Source organism: Micropterus dolomieu, linkage group LG20, assembly GCF_021292245.1.
Source record: "Micropterus dolomieu isolate WLL.071019.BEF.003 ecotype Adirondacks linkage group LG20, ASM2129224v1, whole genome shotgun sequence".
In the NCBI taxonomy this organism is placed as follows: domain Eukaryota; kingdom Metazoa; phylum Chordata; class Actinopteri; order Centrarchiformes; family Centrarchidae; genus Micropterus; species Micropterus dolomieu.
In genome coordinates this window covers 31,708,945-31,727,950 of record NC_060169.1, presented here as the reverse complement: position 1 = coordinate 31,727,950, position 19,006 = coordinate 31,708,945, and the positions used below count along the sequence as shown (strand labels likewise).

At 43.3% G+C, this 19,006-nt stretch overlaps 1 protein-coding gene across 4 annotated transcripts in view; it reads right to left on the bottom strand.

Annotated features, from left to right (window-relative positions):
- Positions 1-2,575: 2,575 nt before the first annotated feature.
- Positions 2,576-19,006, bottom strand: part of kif13ba (kinesin family member 13Ba) — a 41,889-nt gene continuing 25,458 nt past the window's right edge. For 3 of the 4 annotated variants that reach the window (XM_046032978.1, XM_046032975.1, XM_046032977.1), the window contains 30 exons: positions 17,602-17,714; positions 16,951-17,062; positions 16,592-16,804; positions 16,397-16,507; positions 16,078-16,212; positions 15,458-15,588; positions 15,196-15,282; positions 14,724-14,914; positions 14,367-14,646; positions 14,053-14,215; positions 13,803-13,958; positions 13,373-13,522; positions 12,972-13,097; positions 12,507-12,680; positions 12,185-12,342; positions 11,932-12,064; positions 8,487-8,642; positions 8,271-8,370; positions 7,967-8,093; positions 7,323-7,378; positions 7,111-7,235; positions 6,751-7,026; positions 6,502-6,654; positions 6,263-6,340; positions 6,120-6,170; positions 5,690-5,846; positions 4,729-4,859; positions 4,527-4,583; positions 3,338-3,902; positions 2,576-3,039 (listed from right to left, as the gene is read on the bottom strand). In XM_046032978.1, the coding sequence (XP_045888934.1) occupies positions 2,834-3,039; positions 3,338-3,902; positions 4,527-4,583; positions 4,729-4,859; positions 5,690-5,846; positions 6,120-6,170; positions 6,263-6,340; positions 6,502-6,654; positions 6,751-7,026; positions 7,111-7,235; positions 7,323-7,378; positions 7,967-8,093; positions 8,271-8,370; positions 8,487-8,642; positions 11,932-12,064; positions 12,185-12,342; positions 12,507-12,680; positions 12,972-13,097; positions 13,373-13,522; positions 13,803-13,958; positions 14,053-14,215; positions 14,367-14,646; positions 14,724-14,914; positions 15,196-15,282; positions 15,458-15,588; positions 16,078-16,212; positions 16,397-16,507; positions 16,592-16,804; positions 16,951-17,062; positions 17,602-17,714 (4,671 nt within the window). In that variant the 3' untranslated portion in view covers positions 2,576-2,833. The remainder of the gene's footprint in view (positions 3,040-3,337; positions 3,903-4,526; positions 4,584-4,728; positions 4,860-5,689; positions 5,847-6,119; positions 6,171-6,262; positions 6,341-6,501; positions 6,655-6,750; positions 7,027-7,110; positions 7,236-7,322; positions 7,379-7,966; positions 8,094-8,270; positions 8,371-8,486; positions 8,643-11,931; positions 12,065-12,184; positions 12,343-12,506; positions 12,681-12,971; positions 13,098-13,372; positions 13,523-13,802; positions 13,959-14,052; positions 14,216-14,366; positions 14,647-14,723; positions 14,915-15,195; positions 15,283-15,457; positions 15,589-16,077; positions 16,213-16,396; positions 16,508-16,591; positions 16,805-16,950; positions 17,063-17,601; positions 17,715-19,006) is intronic. The other variant, XM_046032979.1, reaches the window with a different exon arrangement.

Genomic DNA, 19,006 nt, shown 5'->3' with positions numbered 1-19,006 from the left:
TGATGAAATGGTACCTTTCCCATCATCAGATCAACCTATCAGCACATGCCTATTGCTCACTTGGTGAGACAGCAATCGTTCCAAGTCAGGACGACTCAAATCAAACATGTAACTCTGACCGTAGTATGGTTTGTTAAAGGGGTACTTCCTGCCATGTTTTTATTCTACAAAGACAGGAAACATGCAAGAGATAAAAAAAAGAAAAGAAAAGAAAAAGTGATAAAAATCAAAGTAGAGATATCCTGACTCTTAGTTCATAGTATGAGTCAAGCCCACGCAGACTGGACTCTGCTCTGACAACCGAGCTGTTACCAGCGAAAGGAGCACAGAGTTAACTGCTTTTATGAAATTAACTTTTTACTTGTATTTTTTGGGGGATTAAAATGTTGATTTATCTTCACTCACACTTCTCAGCAGCGAGCTGCTGTATTTCCGGCCTCCACTGTTGTTCTGCAGCTCTGCAGGACTACTCCATATTTATACAAAGCAGGAGTCTGCTTGGAGCAAAAGAAAGTGAACAAGTTATACTACCTGGTAAGTTCAGAAAATATTTGTCTGTTACTTGATTCCAGCTATTGTTGTACATTACTATGAAATAAGTTAGCATAGCATAGCCCTGATGCAACCAAACTCCATTCGGAAAACATGCATTTTAAAAGTTGTAAGCGGTCATCATGCTTGTTAGAGACATAACACAGCATGACTTAATATTTTTAACAAATTGGCATCATGATGTAGTTATTTCAGCATCAGTTTGATCCATTTATTTGTGCGTGAAACCGGCATTATAAATTTGTAGTCTCCCTGTAGTAACCCTGATGACATCATTAGCCTTATTTTCTTCTGAGCTACAGAAGGCATTATACAGCTATTTTCACAGAGTAGAACTTCCTATGACGAGTAAACTGAATTTCATGTGTAAATTTGGTGGAGTACCCCTTTAACTTGTGAAAAGGAATTATGGGGAGCACACGTCTATTCTGTCTACATTCGTCATGAACTGATCAGATACATACTGTATGAAACAGTGCTGCGGTGTGCTGCCAATGCTTTCCCATAAATTCCTACACAAAGAATAAGGTCAGTGTTAAATGTTAAAGTCCCTCTGGAATGTGATGTTCAATAAAAAATTTATTTTAAAAAGTCTGCCATATCATCTTGTATTTTCTTCAAAAGACATGCCAGCAACACTTTCCCAAAATCTCCCAGTTGTGTAAGTCTTTTGAAATAAGATAAAAACTAGATCATTTTAAATTTCAAATACATAAAAGCAAATCGATTCTCATCCCAAGCACCCAGCAGAACTTCTGCATGCCCATCTCACTTTTATTTTCCTCATGTACACATGCCTATTCCCTCTGACATACAGACAAAACAGTGCTCCGAACACAGAGCAAATCTGCTTCAAGAACAGACCTCTAGATGGCTCACTCAGATGGAGAATATCCAGTACTCTAGTTTAAGCTCAACAACAATCATTTTCGCATAACTAGCTGGTTCATGGAAATCTGTTCACACTCGTCTACCTCCCGGTCTCCCTGCACCATGACCACAGACACGTCCTGCGCACGTACAGATGCTTCGTCTCCAGTGCAAAATTGACTTTTAAAGCCTCCCAGTACGAGCAACTTCCAACTCCCATAGTGGCTTTGTCCAACAAGGACACAACCTTTCTTGCTTTACACATATAATCTTCAACATCAGCACGACTACAATAACATGAACTTATTTGTTCACACAGGGCAACGCTGTACAACATTTACAAACACACACACACACACACACACACACATACACACAGCCCCTCTGCAGTCCCTGAGATCACCTCACACTTAGCACAAGGCATTCTCTTAAACACAGCTAACAGAAATTAAATACACAGAAAACCAAATGCAAACCAAGCCATGGTGAAGGCACATTCTGGGAGGATCTATCTTCAAACGAAAGGGAGTCCAAGAAGAAGAGTTGAATCTCAGACAATGAGTCAAACAGTGTCACTCTGCAGATTAGACCTAGAGAGTTCAGAGGAGCGGCAGCTGGAGCATGGGATTCTGGGACACAGAGTCTAAGGACTACAAGGTAGAGACATCATATCCAGGGATGCAAACACATCAAAAGGTGCTGCAAAAGCCTGCTGTCAGTGAATGGCAGGCTGGTTTGAGCTTCATGTCAGTCTGACCCAAAAAATGTCATGTCATTCACATAATGAACACGAAGCACACCTAGAGGGAGAATAAAAATCTCCAAAGAAACACTAAAAGACAATTTCTCCCTTAGACAGTGTTGTCCGCTTTACACACAAATGTGGTTAGAAATCAGAAGGGCCAAACAGTATATTCTGATCTTTTCTAGTTGCTATGACTAAGAATAATGTTTCATTATGAAGGATGAATAAAAGAAAAAACAGAAGCAGCGAATAAAAGATGGCTTTTCATTCTAAAATGCCCTCCCCTCACCCAAATTAACATCTTATCAAGTTTAAAAATATATCCACAGTTGTGAAGCGGATCAAAAAAGTGACTCCTGGTGAAAATGTAGATAGTTTGCATCCCTGTATATCAGCCCCAGAAAGCACGCCCCCCCCCCCCCATTCATTCATTTTGCATCGTCTTCCCACATGATAAATAGTCCTTCCATGGACTTCTATGACTCTTAATTCTATTTCCATCCATTTCCTGTGAATGGATGTAGTGAATTTAGTTTCAAACTAAAGGAGGGTAGGCAGTGTGTCAGTTCTGCTGTGTGAGCCTGTTGCATAGCTGGGAGGAGGAGAAGAAGAGAGGAGGAGGGCTGTAGGGGAGTTCTCTCCCGTCCAGCTCCTAGTTATCCTGTCTCAACTGCTCCAGGACTTGCGGTTCTCCCCCCGGCGGGCAATGATGGCTTCTCCTCGCAGAACGGGGACGTGGACAGCAGAGACAGACTCTCCCATGCGCCGACTGGTCCGATTGCGGCAGGACACGCGGTCTGGGCGAACCAGTACCCCGTAACCCGGTTTACAGTGGAAATACCGGTGATCTCCGACTGAACCGTCATTTTTACCTGTAGGGAGAAAATAAAGAAGGTCATCACCAGTTGGAAGTCATTCAGTTCAATACTGTGGTCAGCTCCACCAATCGAAGGCAGTATTTTAACAGGGGAGCCAATCATGGCTCAGCTGGGCTGGTCATTCAAAATTTATTTGTGACTGTTACAAAAGTACTATTTGTAGTAGTACTATTGTATGTAGTATAGTATGTTTTTTTTCTTACATGACCAGTTGCCACAAAAACCTGTTGCTTAAAGAAGTAGTTTCTCGTGTGTGATTTATGTGAACTGACCCTTTAAATTGTGTACTTACCTACAGGGGTGTCCAGCTCCACCCCTACCCACACTCCCTCAGCAAACTGCGTCATTCCCACGTAGCGCACTGTCCCGGCCTTATTGCTTCCTACTGTAACATACGCCCCTTCTGTCAGCCAATCAGGCAGTACGTTGTCATGGCTACCCTCTTCATCGTCCACAAAGATCTCCAGCCTCTCCAAGCCTTCGCCTCCTCCTGAGTTGAAGGAGTTTTCCGCAGTGACGTTGTGGTGATTGGCTGAGCTGTGGGAAGCAGGTGGAGCCACGACGGCCATCTTGGCGCCACACTGAGAAGAAGAAGTCACAATATCGTTCCTGTCAGCACCCTGCTGCTGGGGGTTTGTGGGTAGCGCAGTCTCAGCAGCCAGGAGGGAGGAAGACGAGGAGGAGGGTTGAAGAACGTCAGACAGGGTAACTGTAGAAACACTATTGGAGAAGTAGCCGCTTGATGACTGGCTGAGGGGGCTGAGGGGGGTGATGTCATGCGGGTCATGCACAGGAAGAGGAGGGACTTCTGGGAACTCGGCCCGTCTGTCTTTGGTTGGGGGCCGCAGAATTGCAGTCTACAGGAAACCAACGGTTGCCACAGGAACAGAGGGACAGACGACAACATGCAGACAACAAGGCAAAACAACAAAACAATCAGCACTAATTACCAACGTCCCAAAAATGTTACAATCACTCTCTGGACCAATCAGATCCAATAAAGTCTAGGGTCTGTTATGTCTAGCACAAATACATTTTGCATAATCTTGACATTTGCAGCCACATCCTGAAATTCAGGCTCAGACTCTGCTGCTTTGATTGTGATCATATCTTTAAGTCTTCGTAGTCAACAGTGATGGGGGAGCAGTACTAAATAGCTGGACTGATCCTTTAACGTGATAGCAGTAGACAACAGATTCTGTGTGTGTGACTCCAGATGGAAACTGGGGTCAGTGTTGTACCACCTGAATATGATTTCCCGTAAGGCTGATAAAAACTGCAGCAGTTATCCATGAACATTATTTGATCAAATGACAACAAAAACTGAATATTAAAGATTTTTGCAATGTTTTGTCATGAAACAAAACCAATATTAGTCAAATCACGTTTTCCATAAAACAGCATATGAGCTCAGAAAAGTGACGACAAAAAATATAAGCAGTCAGCTTCTCTAGGGAAGGTGGACAGGGCCACAATCTCACCGTCTCAGCCTTGCCTCGGTTGTCGTCCCCTCCTGATGTCACGATGCGAGGAACATGCTGCCGAGTTAAAACAAGGTCATGACAAGGAAACAAGAAATTTACTTCTTGAACCAGTCTAGCATAATTTACTAGTAATTATATACTTGACATTTTTAATCTTAATTCCTTCTGCACTGAGCTCTACTACACCGTCTCCACTGACCTGCTGGTTGTGTGGCGAAGGTCTCAGCTCCTTCTTGTCGTCTCGCGCTGGAAACAGAGACTTGAGCAGTTTGGGCATCTGCGGAACGAGCGCCTTAACTGAAAGATAAGAGGCAGCAAGTCCTGAACGACCTGGGGGAGGGGTTGGGGAGGTGAGAGAGGAGGAGGAAGAGGCAGAAGAGAGAAAGGAAGCAAGGAGAGAAGAGCAGATGTGGGAGGTACAGGAGGTATGGAAAGATTAAGACAGGAAGTTGAACGCGAGTCCAGGAAATGGCAAAAACCCAAACACAGTGATAGACTGACAGAAGAAGCCATCAGCCGGCTATCAGACACACTCACACATAGACGGCTGATTTAGCCGTTACAATGTGATTAAAATAAACATTCTGATCACTGGACAGAAAACGATTAATTCTTTTCATTTTGTGAACGGAATTAATCTCTAGGCATGTCAGAGAAACGTGGATTCTGACATGGGCAAGAAATCACTATGAGACAGAGACATATGCAGATTGATCAGACCAGGCGAACTGACAAGAAATGAGAATGAGGAGAGAGGAGACAGAAGTTCACACTGGGTTAGAGAAGGCAGGTGACACCAAAAGGAGCAGGTAAGAAGTGAGATGTCACACATCACTTCTGCCGGGAAGGAAGGACGCAGAGTAGAGACCCAGTGTTTCACAATGTAAACAATTACACATGGGATTGTGTAGAAACATCAACATCACTCAGAAGGAGAAGAGATGAAAGGGAAGGGGAAACAAGGCAAGGCGGAGTCTCACAACTAAGCTCAAAGCATTATTGAGATCAGCATTTAGTAGAAATGGATGAGCCCGTTTGGAAAGAAGAAGAGAGGAGGATGAAAATAACTGGTAAAAGTTGGGAGCATGGAGGAAAAGTGACACGGAATTTAAAGGAAGAGAAGAGAGGATAAACAGAGGGGTGAAAGGGAAGAGGTTTACCTTGCTCTGGGTCCTGGTTCTGTGGGGGCGTCATGCCAAAGGGAGTTGGGGATGAAGAAGGGGAGGTGGAGTAAGTAGATGGGGAAGAGGCGGGCCGGGGGAGGGTGCGGTGAAACTGAGACGGCATGAAGATATCCTGCTGACTCTCCCATCGACCCTGGGCAACAGACAGGCAGAAAGATGACACGCCGTTGGTTTGCAAATCACGAAATGTGGCATCAGAGGTGACATCAGCATGTGATACCAGATGTCACTGCTGCATATGAACAGATCCATACATGACATTTGCTACTTTAAACACTATGTGGCAGGTAGGTCTTGTTAGTTATTAAGGGACTAATAATGGCCACTGGATCCACAATTAATCACAAAATATTTGAACTCATAATTTTTCAACATGCAGAGACAAGAAGCAAAAGGTGTGCGTTACTTTATCTTCCAGCAGGGAGGTTGTGGACAGGTCCTGTCTACTTCCAGACAGCTGAGGATGAATGTACAAAGATATATGATATATGTATATTGTAATGTATAGTGTTGTCTTGCAGTAATATTCACATTATATCCGTGTTTTACCCTGTTGACAGAAGGCGAACTTAGGCTCCGTCTGCTGCTCTTCCCTCTGCTAGTCAGTTGCTCCTTCACTGCCACCTCCTAAAACAAACATTGGACTTTTCAGCATACTAGAAAGTACAGGACTGTTAATTGAAAAAAGAAAAACAAATCACGACTTTAATAAATGTTATGTGTGACTGCATGCCTGCCCATCAATCAAAGGATCTAATTTCTATTTCTCCACCAGTTTCTCCATCTACCTGTCTGAGTCTATCCAGAGTCAGGATGTTCTCCAGACTGAGGACACTGCGGAGGTATTTTTCAATTGCAGCCTCCTCATCAGCTGACTGGTTGTTGTGTGCGCTGGTAGCGAGCCGGGCCAGCATCTCCCTGTCCTCTGAACCAGGAGCGTCCTGATGGGATCATGAAAGATGTGCGTTCAGTAATCCACCCTGCAGAGGTGTTCTGCATAAAAACACTAAATGGCTGATACATTTCCCTGGCCTTACCCCGGGGATGTTGGAGACCACCTCGAAGGTGACCCCACAGCCAGGTATGGTGCTGCGGGTGGACATCCTTCTGAGAAAGTTGTGGGCAAAGCCCTGACGGCCCGGGTTAACGTTGACACAGATCCTCTTTCTCAGGACCAGCTGCATGTCGGCAGGATGGCTGAGCTGAACCACCACCCGAATAGTCAGGTATACCCGCTGCTCCGGCCACGCTCCCCCACGACTTAGTTGGGGACACTCATGGACTGTAGAGTCCCATGATGCCTCTGCTTTCACCTGCACAAACAATTGACTTTTTTTAACTTAACGTTTCCCCGAATGGACTCCTCTTACAAATACCTCATGCAGGTCCATCCTCACCTCTCCATCGTAGTGTTTGACGATCTGTAGGTCAAAGAAGTCGTCCTCATCCTCTCCACTCAGGGTGGCATCCCAGCCTCCAGCCTCAGGAACCTCAAACTGGTCTTGAGAGCTGAGGTCATCAGCTGGGAAAACCAACAGAAAACATTATCAGCCTGTGAGCAGAAAAGCATGTGAGCAAGCATATGTTATTTAGCAAAGAACGGACGTACGTTTGAGGTTCAGGAAGACGACAGGAATATGGGTCTCCATGCCTGGCAGAGGAACCCTGTTAACAAACATGCAATACACACTGTGATCGTCTGAGCCTTACAGAAGTTAAGTTGAGGCACTCAAGGCTGCTTGATTATGGCAAAAATCCTAATCATGATAATTTAGGTCAATACTGAGAACACGATTATTTAAAATGATCACTCACTGACTTTGGAAACTTTGTGCATTTCTTGAAGTTTTTAGAAAAACTTCTCAGTGGCTTAGGGCTTTTAGGGAGGTGTGAAAGCACATCGCTGTAAAAGAAAGGGTTGCAGTGGATTTAAGTGAAGTTCTCCTTTATTAATCCTCACCGGAAAATGTGTTCTCTGCATTTAACCCATCCTAAAATAGGTGACTCACAACCCAAGATTACTACAATTTTATTTACATGGCGCAAATTCATTACAAAGGTTATCTCATTGTGCTTTTCATTAAAGTTGGTCTAGACTGAAGTCTTTATAACATAATTTCCAACATAAGCAAGCACTTGCCGACAGAGGCATGTTTTTCTTTTAAAGATTTTAAATAAATCAAATCTGAGAGACACACACACACACACACACACACCCACACACACACACACACACACACCCACGTGCCCTACCATTCAGCAGGCGCTCCAGGAATGCCACTACCAGCAGAGGGCACCATGACAGCGTTTCTCTCCTCTGTCAGAGTCAAGCGCCACTCCAGCAGCTGGGCCTCCCTCTCCATGTCATCCTCTGTCTTTTCTGTGTACACAGTGCTCACAACATTAAACACTTCCTACAGTAACAACCACCAAAATTTACATATCCTACTACTGAAGGCGCCTACAACCCTGAGAGTTACAGGAACAGAGTGACTGTGTAAGCATGTTTTTATGAACATCTGTATGCTATTGTGTGTGTGTGTTTGTTGTTCATTACCTGCTTTGCTGACCAGGCTCTGAAGGTGCTGGTCGAGGTATTCCTGTCTCTTGGTGAGAGCAGCTAACCACTGCCTCCGCAAACGTTCCAGGTCCCTTTCCTATTCAACAAATGAGTCAGTTAATCATCTTTGGCTTCACTTCACCTGTAAGTCAATTAAAGATTAACTGAAACAGGCAAACTGACTGTAGACAGAGTTGTATTAAACTGGTCTACCTGATAACTGTCCATCTCATCTCCTTCCTGGTTCGCAGTGGTGTTTCTGATCTCCACACAACCCACTGACACTGCAAGCAGTATTTCTGCTATCAGAGGCATGGTGCCCGAGTCCTGAACAGAACGCACTTCCACCTGGATTCGCCTCGATTGACCCTGTAGATGAGGAGGGAGAGGAGACGCAGACATTTAGAAGACAAGACATACATTTAAAAATATATCGAAGAAAAATAGTCGATGTTTGCTAATTCTACCTGCTGTGACCAGGGGCCTGTACTACGAAGCAAGTTCCACATAACCAGGCTATGTTTTTGTTATCTGGCTTCACTAACCCTTACAATCGCAATCAGGATAAGCGGTCACACGAAGCTAGTTATCAACTCGGTAAATCAACCCAGGATTTTCCAATCCAGCCTTGTGCGTGTTCACATAGGGGCGGTGTTTGCAGCATATAACCAATCACAAACATGGACAAGTCTACTGGCAGCAGAGCGGCATTAAAGAGGTCATATTATTCTCATTTTCAGGTTCAAAATTTTATTTAAAGTTTGTACCAGAATAGGTATACATGGTTTCAAAAACACCATATTTTTGTCATACTGCACATTGCTGCAGCTCCTCTTTTCACCCTGTGTGTTGAACACTTCGCCGGTAAACACGGCTTCGGTTCAGCTGTATATCTTCCCCTTACCAGCTTAGCAACATGGAGCAAGAGTTTCAGACTGGTGAGTTATTAATTTGTAACAAATGTATCTTTCATCTATAAAAAGTTTTAACTGAGCTCTGTCTCTACATCACAGTAACAACTTTATGCTCATTGACTGCCTGGAGGGTAGCTAGTGTTTGGAAGGGAGAGGACAGGTGTGTGCTGCAGCTCAGTGTGTTTTTCCACCGGTGTTTTTGTGGGCGAGTCGGACTAGCTGCTAGTCGTGCATTTTGCTGTGTCGTCACAGGGATCAAAGGGAAACGGCTGGACTACAAACGAGCTGTTTTCAGGCAGTTCAGAGCAGAGTTTTCTGTAGGAGATGGGAACTCCCTTTGGGCTGGACCTGTTACCTATTACAAAAAAGGGATATAACTCAAGAAAAGAGAGGGAAAAAGCCAAAAAGCATAATATGACCTCTTTAAAACAAAGACCAACCTATAATATTAGACAAATACAACAAAAGAAACACACCTGCAGCTGCCAAATGCATGAAGACAGAAAATCAGCGACAGTGTGTTAACAGGCGTGTGTTCTTACAGCGTGTATGACAATTTTAGCTGCATTCTGTCAGCTGCAGCGGCTGTGTGTCTGCATCTGGACATTAAATTTAAGTAAAGTATAAGTAAACATATTTATATATAAATATAATGAGTAAGTTGTTGTTCCAACTCACTTAAAAAGAGCTTTCAAGATCATTTATTTACCACACTCAAAAGTTTTCCAAAACATTGTTCTAAATTAAATTAGCAATGAAAAATCCATTCATGCCATAAAAAGTGCTCAAATAGTGGTTGAAAGACTGAAGACTCAGCCACATTACCTGCACCCAAATAGTAAAAGGTGGGGCGGTCCATGACCCGCCTCTATAATAGAAGAAACAAATTTGACCTGAAGTTATAATAAACAAATTCATATTAACACTAGAACTACCAGAATTATATAACTAACAGAATGGCCATAGCAGTCATTCTGACCGCTCATACATTATTTACATACAATTTCAACAATGAATATAAAACCTCAGAATGAATGGATCTGTAATGTTAGGATAGGTAATAATAAACATCGGGACACGATACAATAACTTCATTAATATGCATTTCATTGCATAGTAAAAATCAGGGTTGGGAGGGTTACTTTAAAAAGGTAATCTGGTAAAATTACTACTAGTTAAAAAATAATTAACGTAATCCAAATACCAGAAAATAAAAGTAATGTAACCTGATTACGTGTAGTTACTTTTGGATCACTTCAATACCAAAAATGCAAATAAAGACAAGAGTATAAAAGATGAGCTGTCTTCTCAGTCTATTTTTAGAGAAACATACAATTATAAAATCTCCCATTCCCATGAAATCAAAATCGATGTTTAGGCCTAAATGTTTCTATGCCTTGCTCTAGGCTCATACGTCATATGGCAGGATCTAGCCCATCAATAACAAAAAATGTAGTTTTGTAAGTATTCTTGAAGACACTTTAGAGTGTGTCATTTCCTGGAAAACAATTTTAAAATGTTGATGAATACAGCATCATCCTGCACTGGGGGGCCTGTATTAATTTAGTGTCCAATGAAAAGCTTTCTTTAATTTTAAGATGCTGCTGAAAAATTGTGTTTCTGGGACCGGGCACCACTGATTACTGTACGAAAGCACACCTTTATTCACTGATTTTGCTGAAAGTGATGGAAAATATTTGGTTTTCTGTCTGATGTTCCCGCTGCTCTGCCTCAACTCTGTGGTTTATTAAGTTCCCTAATGGACAGATAGCTTTACTTGTTGCTGGAGCAAGTCAGTTAAGTTAACTGCTGCAAACTAGCTGCCATTATCTAATTAGCTCAGTTAGCCTGCAACCACCGGTCAAATTAGCTTACTCTGGCCGTACTCGGATCTTGGAGCACCAGAGTGTGTGTTTCGGTTTGCACCTTTATTCAAGTGCGCTCAGCAGCCTCCAAGTGAACACGACATGAACAGGACCGAACACAGCCTCATGAGTTGACTCAGCCCCGGGGTGACAAGAGCCAAACCGGCAAGAAAACCACTTTTGTACTGTATTCCCAGTGGTCAGACTGGCCCCCATCGGTCTTGGAGGCTGTGCTTGGGTCCCGCTGCAGTGTTCACTCACTGGGAGCCGCCATCAGTCCACACAGAGTCTGCATGAAGGGGTGGGGGCTTAACCACATTCAACTACTGGCTACACGACAATCAATATCTGCGACAAATCACTCACTAACTGTGTGTTTTTACAGGAAACATGTAAATAGCAAAGAGCACTCCACTTTATGTTTAACGTAAACTCTGCGCTTAAAGTAATCCCTATGTGTAATCCCCATTTTTACAAAATGTACCTGTAATCTGATAAGGTCTTTATTTTCTGTACTGTAATGGAATACAGTTACTTTATTTTTGTATCCTGATTACAAAACGCCATTACATGTAATCCGTTACTCCCCAACCCTGGTAAAAAACCTTTATGGACACATATGACAGTCAATCTGACAGTCACAGGAAAAGAATATGAAAATTTGCTGAACTGCAAGAAAACAAACAAACAAACGAAAACAAACAAAGATTTTGGGCGGCAAACACCACGCATCAATTTCACTGACACATGAATCGTGAACCCCCTATCGTAGGACAGAAAACCGAGGGTTAACCCTGAAGTTTCCTCGCTGACCTCGAATCCTGCTTCGATGTTTCATGCCCCAGGTTGGCTATGGTTGTGTTGTGTGCTTTTCCCTACCTGCCGAAGCTGGAAGATTCCCCCGGTGCGCACATCTCTAGCAGGAACCACTTCCACTGGGACAAAGTCTCCGTTCTCGTTTATCTCAAGTATTTGAATCCACAGCTCCAGGCGACGTGTTACCTCACTCCACCTACAAAAACCAACATTATCGGCACTTCTGGGCAACAGCAGTGCATTGGTCTTTCATAGGTTACTGGAAAGCTAATCTTGCAAGGAATACTAAGAGTCAGAGGTGACTGTGTGTGTCTACCTGTCTCGTAGTGTGCGTGTCTTGGCCTGGATGATGCTGAGGTCCCACAGGGCGGGGTTTCTCCCTGCATCGGACTGTCGGTGTCCATATACTTCGATGGCAACTGCCCCTTCAGTCAGGTATTCTATGAAATCCTCTGTTACTGACACTGCCAGCTCCTACAGGACCAAAGAGAGATCAGTCTCATACCAACAACTTATAACAGACTCACCTGCCATCTTTTATATAAATATTTGATTTCCTAGGCCTCAGTTTAACACAATAACAATTAAACCCATCCAAATCTGGACATGTCGTCCACCTCCTCCTTCCCAGGCTTCACCTTGCAGCTGTCAAACACCACCATGCAGTGTGGGTCCTTGGTACTGGGCGACGAGGACGATGGGTCTACTTCAGGAGCTACGATGATGGGCTGAGGCTGGTCCCAGAATGCATACTGACAGAAAACGAAGTTGGACAGGTACTGGGGAAGACCAGTGGCCTGCAGGATCTTAATCTGTAGAGGATTCACATGTTTTACACTCCAAATTACCTTACATTTGAATCAACTCTTCTCTAAAAACATTATAACCTGCATGAAGGGAGGGTTTACTGCACGACTGTTGTGTTGCACTGCATTATTTTTAACTAGGTGTACTTAATAAACTGGCAACTAAGTATATACTGAAAATTAAAGTGAATCAAACACACTTTGTGCTCCCAGAACTATATATTTAAGCTCCTGGAATTACTTTAAACTACTGACTGAAGCGGGTCTGACTTCTCTCTGATGATCTGTCGGTCTTACCATGCAGACCAGCTTGCGATCCTGGACTTCAGGGTCTTGGTTGTTGTCGGCATCATCTCCTCCAGCCATGCTGTCCTCTAATCCCCCTCCAACCCTCACCACCTCCACATGAAGACGCCCTGCCACCTAACCAAAGGGAGGAGAAGGAGAACATCAAAATTATTATTATTATTATATATTTATATTATTATTATTATTATAACTATTTCACTGAAATGAGATTACTATAAAAATGTAAAATCTCCATTTAAGCAGTTGCTGACATTTAGAAACCACAACAGCAACTACATTAATGTCTAAAGACTCTAATGAAAGCTCAGATGCATTTTTGATCCATCTGTTAAGGGTACAAAGAGATTGTATGAATTGAACTGTTAACCAACAAGTCTGTGACTACCTACCTCCCCCTTCTGGTTGATGATGGGAACAGCATACTGCAGCTTTACGTCGTAGAAGAGACAGGAAAGGAAGACATTGGCAACGCCGATGAGACTGTGGTTTTCCTGTTCGTCAAAGAACGGGTCTGCTCGGCGGAAGTATGAACGCATCACCTGAATAAGGACAAAAAGGACACCATGGATTACAACACAGGGCAATTTTACTGAAATGCAAGTTTAAGCATGTTGGTCTCAACAGTGCGCATTAATTATGATTCCATAAGCTGACCAAAAGGTACGTCCTCATTTCGCATTACATAATTAAAATAGTCGTTTACTGTATTGGAGCTTGTTTTCTTGTACAGCTTACTGACGGCGTTGCCCTAGTGACCGGGCAGGTGTGTTGGTAAGACTTCACCCTGCAAATTCACTAAAACACACACAAAAAACTCACAGGGTTATCATGGTGATGGATGTGGTAGTCCTGCCACTCCTGGTACAGCTCTCTCATGTCAACCAGACGGTTCTCCATCTTCTCAAGACTCCAGATCTGCTTCCCTCGACACCTACGTCGAACCTGAATTGCTGGTTCACTGAGCACTGCATCTCTCTATACACACACACGCACACGGATATATTTAGATAATTGGCTGTGCTAAAAAACAGAAGACAGGAAAGTGTCTACGTGTTTGTGTGTGTCAGACCTTGCGGTTAGCGTTGAGGTTGTCCGATGGGATCTGCAGAGTGACTCTGTACTCGGTGTGTCGCTCCAACTCGTCTGCGATGAAACAGGCTTCTTGTACCAGGAGGTTTGCCCTCACTATCTGTTCCCTCAACCGCCGCAGACTCCTCACCAACACCACCTCTCTGAAAGAGGGGAGGACGTGGAAGAGGGGAGACAAGGAGAGGAGGAGGTGTTTACTTTGCATTGCAAAATGGACATACACTAGTAAAGTAAATAAAAAGTCTCTAATCCAGCGTGTATTTATATTCTTGGTACACACACAGAGACTCTTACCTGTCCTCACTCCACTGCCTCAGTCTGCTCTGAGCGCTGGTGGAATGACTCATCCCTCCCATACTGAGTCTTTCCAGGCTGCGGTAGTGAGACTGCTGTCCCGGACCTTGCTGGCCGGATACCGGCCCTCCAGATGGGCCCGTGGACAGACGGTCTGGGTTTAGCTTCTTGCGGAGCTGCTGGAGTTCCTGCTCGTACATTTGTCTCTGTCGCTCCAGAGCAGAGCGCTTCTCCTCTTCGTGCTGCCTCTCCAGAGACTGGAGGACTGCTTGCATGGGGTCTGACAGGACAAAACATAGGAGTCATATGTTCTGCTACGCAGAATATAGATATCTAATTTTCTTAATGTCTCCTTACCGTTATTGCCCAGAGCCTTCATCATGACCTCTGTCTGGGCAAACTCATAGGAGAAGCTGACTTCACTGGACACTTCGCTGGCTGTGTCCCCATCTGCATCCAGCTGCTCACTGCTGCCACTGTTCTTCATCACACCACCCTCACCCTCCTCATCTTCAGCTCCCCGAGAACGCCGCTTAGGCAGATTGATTCTGCAGGCAAGCTGTCCAGTTAATTGACTGTAATCTTTGGTATTGTTAGGTTAATTTCGGTAGATTGGTAATAGGTGCTATATCTTTAATAATTCCTGCGGGGAACTAATACAGAACATATTGATAGGATGTAATAAAAAATATGCCGAACAGAGAAGAACAGAATAAACTATGTATATAAAGCATTGCCAACTTATGTAACATGACAAAATTATTTATGGAAATACTGTGTCTTATTTTATATAAAAAAGTATGAAAAACATTGGAACATTACAACCTACCTAAAGAAGTGGTTGTTTCCCCAGAAGATTCGGTCGCCATGGTGAAGCTGCAGAGCACTGCTTACTGGAGAACCATTAACACATGTCCTATAAGACCAGACAGCAGGGACATTAGGATTTACTGTTAAAGACAGATGTAACGTTTACTCTATTGGTAAAATAACCCTGGCACTGTAGCTGCCTTACTCTCTTGCTTTCCCACTACACTCAGATGCATGTTCTCATCACTCTGCCTGGACTGTGGGTCTGTGGTGTTCCTTACCGGGCATTGCGGTAGGGGGTGAGGATTACGGCGGCATCTGCCGTAATGTCGATGACACAGTGCTCTGCCTGAATACCCATCCCGCACAGCTGGATGTCCTGAGAGTCTGCTGAGCCCACCTTTGTGTGTTCCTGAGGTACGATATTTCAAGATATCACTACGTGTTATCAATCAGACAAATAAATACATGTGACCGAGTCATGTCTAGTGGAGAAAAAAAGGCTACACACAGGTCTGTAAAGGGTATCCATTTTTGTTAATAATGCAATAACAACTGACATGAACTGTTCTGATCTAACCCATCAAATGCCAACTTATTTTTCTTATTTATCATATTTGGTAAAACTAATTTCTTTTCACACCCACTGTCAGTCAGATGGCAACTGACTCCTACTCAACCAGTCAGTTATTATAATTAAACAGGTTTTATAATCCAAATAGTGTGGATGTGTAAAGATTTTCCCTGACAGCTGAGTTGAGATGTGATGGGAAATGATGTCAAACACAGATGATAAACTCAATATTAGTGATAATATTGTTTGGTATTCGGTGTAAATAGGGAGAGTAAATAAAATGGCTTTAAGAAAAGCATGATGAGGGAAGTGTGTGCGTGTGTTTACCTTCAGGTAGTAAACCAGCAGTTCATTGAGGGCAGGATCAGCATTGAGGTTGACAAGAAAACTCTTATCATCTCCAACTTTAATCCCTGAAGACTGGAGAGAAATACCCAGACTCTCTAACTGCTTCTGACGCTCCTACAAAACACACAGAGACAAAGATCATATTTACACAGTGTTTAATCCAACATCTAAAATTCTTTCTTGGGAGTTTTACCACATGTGGAAAATCAAACACTGGAGTAATTTTGTACAACCCCTCAACATGTTTGGTTTAATTACTGTATATATGAATAACTTGCACAACTCTTGTGTGTCTTACCTGTGCTATCTCCTCAGTTTTGCGAAGCTTCTCCTCCCAGGTGATGGTCATCTCTTGAATCAACTTTTCAGACTCTTCCAGACGGTCTTTCAGCTCTGGAGCCTTCAAAGACTGGAGAAAGAAACCCAGCAGATGAAATTATGGGGAAGCAGAGATTTCTAAATGCTGATTTTGAACATTTCGAAGATATCTCACCTCTGCCTGAGTCAGCTGTACTCGTAGTTTCTCTACTTCCTCTCTGAGCTCCCTGATGATGCGAGCGTTGGGGTCTTCGTTAACAACAGCATGGTTAACAATGTTCTTTGCCCGGTCTGCATAGCGCAGCGTCGACAGAGTCTCCTCATAGTTATCTGCAGCTGGACTTACAGTTGCAACCATCGCTGTGCGACTGTTGCCACCCAGACAGTCCTGGCGAAGGCAAATATGCAAAAAAATACAGGGAGAAAGGGGGAGAAATATGAAAACAGCAGTGCTCTTCTTGATACTGATTAGTCAAACAAAGGGAAATGTATTTTCCTGTCTGCGGTGGACAGTTGTGTTCACCACGTATGTACCTTCAGCAGCCATGTAAGAACAGAGTCTCTGTAAGGAACAAACTTGGTCTTGTTCTTGGCTGTTCCCTGTTCAGCTAGCGCCGAGATCACAAGGCCCAGTGTAGTGAGAGACCTGACAAACACACAAAAACACTTTCGTCAAGCACTTTCTATTTCATATCATTTCATGTATCAGTCCAAGGGTTGGTTTCACTATGTCCCTGCCCCTTTAGTGTGAGCATGTCTCTCTATATGTGTGGTGGGATGCTTTAACATCAAGCTTGTTTGAAGGGTTTTATCAGACACATTCACTAAGTGTTATACTATGCTTCAGGTGAAAGTAAAGTTGCAGCAGTGTGGCTGCGGGTAAATGGTGTACAAAGTACGGTGGCACCAAATTCACAAGAATCTAAACTTACATCGGTGAGTGGGAAGGACAGAAAATGAGTCCCAAGAGTGATATGACAATCAGTGGTTAGAATAAAACAGTGACACTGCCAGGGGGAAAATATCTGCTAAACAATTTAGTGTTTAGACTTGAATAAAGAGCCTGATTGGGAAAACACCCAATCATGGGTTTGTGTGTGTGTGTGTGTGTGTGTGTGTGTGTGTGTGTGTGTGTGTGTGTGTGTGTGTGTGTGTGTGTGTGTGGGTTGAACTGCTTTTGCTTACTTGTTGATGTTGCTTCCTTCCTTGAGTCGTTCTCCTGCTGCTCCAGTCTTTGCTGCTCGCTCACTTCCAGCCAAGTCTACCAGACTCAAACGACTTACCTTCTCCCCACTCGTCTACAGAGGAAAAAGTTAGACAGAAGGAACGTCTGATTATCATCTCATTCTCTTCAGTACATTCATCCATTAAACTGTAATGCATGTTCTTTATTTATTCACTATATTGGCCCACTACTATGAATTAGCAAAACGTTGCCTCCTAGGTTTTACAGATGATTGGACAAAAATGTTGACAGAAAAATCTGACAAACTAGACAGCTTTCCATTCACCTTGGGAAAATTCTTCATTAAAAGGTGAGCTTGGCCTAGACGAAGTTCCTTTCAATACTGGCCACAGCTGGCTGTATCGAACATTAGGTAATCTTATCCAAAACAAGGTGTTTGGCTTTATGGTAAACCTCCCTTCATAAATTTGCGTTTGCTTGGCTTGTTCAAAAGGACCTTCTCTATGCTTTCTCTAATTCTACCAAACAGATGACTATAAAATGCTCTGTTAGACTTTTTCTCATCTTTCAGTCTCTTGTTGACAGGTTCCTTCTGTTTATTCTCAAGCACTGTGGATATCACATCGCCAGCTGTACTGCGACACATCAACCCCTAGCCAAGTGTGACAGGTCTTTGGCTGACAAGGCTGAATGTTAACACCAGATCTTCACCTGCCGCACAGCAACAGCCTGACATCAGCAGAAGCAGTCCTCTGTCTGTGTCCATGGTGGACCTGTCCAGCCACAGTACTTCTGTGGGCTCAGAGGCGTTTTGCTAAAACCCAATGCACCATCATGTACTTATGCATATAAGATATAAGTGAAGTGCACGCTTTTGCATAGCCTGCGTAGGCAGCTGCATTGGTTCAATTTAACATACCTATTCCAGACTGTTTATTGGTGGTGAAATGTGTAAAGGCTCTACGCACCAGGTGTCTTAATAATAAGACTCCAAATGGAAACAGTTTTCCCATTAACCTGAGACAAATGAGGATACTGCCCTTCTTGTTGAGAAAACAGGTTTCCTCCTGCACCCTCATGCCTCCACACATCTCCTGCTTTCTTCTCTAGCGGTGTGACATTTGATCTATCCTACTCAAGTCAGATGAGCTCTGACTGAAAATACATCTATTTTTTAAACAAATGCCTCTCATCCCCCTATTTACAGAGATTTTTCCAACATTTACACTGCTTCCCCTAAAAATATCTAACATCAGTATCACTGCTTTTTGTTTTAATGTCTAGCTTTTTATGACAGTTTAATGATAACAGCAAGAACTCTGTAACCAATGAAACTCTTCCAGTTAGCTGGACACAAATACACACACCTCATTCTCTAACACACAGAAACCTATTATATTGTCT